This window comes from Otolemur garnettii, unplaced genomic scaffold (genome assembly GCF_000181295.1).
Source record: "Otolemur garnettii isolate 467f Iridium unplaced genomic scaffold, OtoGar3 scaffold00047, whole genome shotgun sequence".
In the NCBI taxonomy this organism is placed as follows: Eukaryota; Metazoa; Chordata; class Mammalia; order Primates; family Galagidae; genus Otolemur; species Otolemur garnettii.
In genome coordinates this window covers 10,919,628-10,920,720 of record NW_003852442.1, presented here as the reverse complement: position 1 = coordinate 10,920,720, position 1,093 = coordinate 10,919,628, and the positions used below count along the sequence as shown (strand labels likewise).

General features: G+C 45.3%; 1 protein-coding gene across 1 annotated transcript in view; it reads left to right on the top strand.

The window, feature by feature from the left end:
• Nucleotides 1-306, top strand: part of LOC111725754 (polycystic kidney disease protein 1-like 3) — a 6,352-nt gene extending 6,046 nt beyond the window's left edge. Inside the window, exon 4 of the mRNA XM_023514087.1 lies at nucleotides 36-306. Coding sequence (XP_023369855.1) covers nucleotides 36-218 — 183 coding nt within the window. The 3' untranslated portion in view covers nucleotides 219-306. The remainder of the gene's footprint in view (nucleotides 1-35) is intronic.
• Nucleotides 307-1,093: the final 787 nt, after the last annotated feature.

Below are 1,093 nucleotides of genomic sequence, written 5' to 3'. Positions count from 1 at the left end.
AAGATTTTCCTATGTATTATCTTTTCACATTTTAGGTTGTTATAACCCTCTACGGATCAGATGGACAGAGTGAGCCCCATCACCTCTGGGACCCCCAGAAGACAGTCTTTGAACGGGGAGGACTGGATGTCTTCCTTGTCACTACTCCGTCCTCTCTGGGGGAACTGCATGGCCTTCGGCTCTGGCACGACAATTCTGGCATCAGTCCTTCTTGGTAAAACACCTGCATCATGGTGGCTGGTTGTTTCTTCTTTATGCCTCATAGAGGAAAAAGGAAAAAGCATGGTATCACAATAAATAATTCTTTGGGCCAACTAGTAACAAATGACAGCTAGATTTAAGTTGTAAAGCTATCTACAAAGAACAAAACCTGGAAAGAAATTATTTTTGGAGTGGGGGGAGTAGAATGATATTTTTTCTTTTCTATTCTTCCAATGTTGTCATGTTTCTGAACAACAAATAACAATGAAATATTGCCCCAAATTAAAAATACTTCTAAATACAAAATAAAAATCTTTTTTTTTTCTTTTGAAACAGTTTCATTATGTCACCCTTGATAGAGTGCCGTGGCATCACAGCAACCTCAAACTACTGGGCTTACGCAAATCTCCTGCCCCACCCTCTCAAGTAGTTGGGACCACAGGTACCCACCACATCACCAGGCTATTTTTGTGTGTTGCAGTTGTCATTGTTTTTTTAGCGGGCCTGGGCTGGGTTCGAACCCACCAGCCTCCATGTATGTGGCTGGTACCCTACCTACTGAGCTACAGGTGCCACCCAAATAAAAATCTTTTAAGAGTAAATTTTATGGCTCGAGCGGCTAAGGCGCCAGCCACATACACCTAAGGTGGTGGGTTCGAATCCAGCCCGGGCCTGCCAAATAACAATGACAGATGCAACCAAAAAAATAGCCAGGCATGGCTCGGCACCTGTGGCTCAAGTGGTTAAGACGCCAGACACATACACCTAGGGTGGTGGGTTCGAATCCAGCCTGGATCCACCAGACAACAATGATGGCTGCATCCAAAATATAGCCAGGCATTGTGGCGGGCACCTGTGGTCCCAGCTACTTGGGAGGCTGAGGCCGGAGACT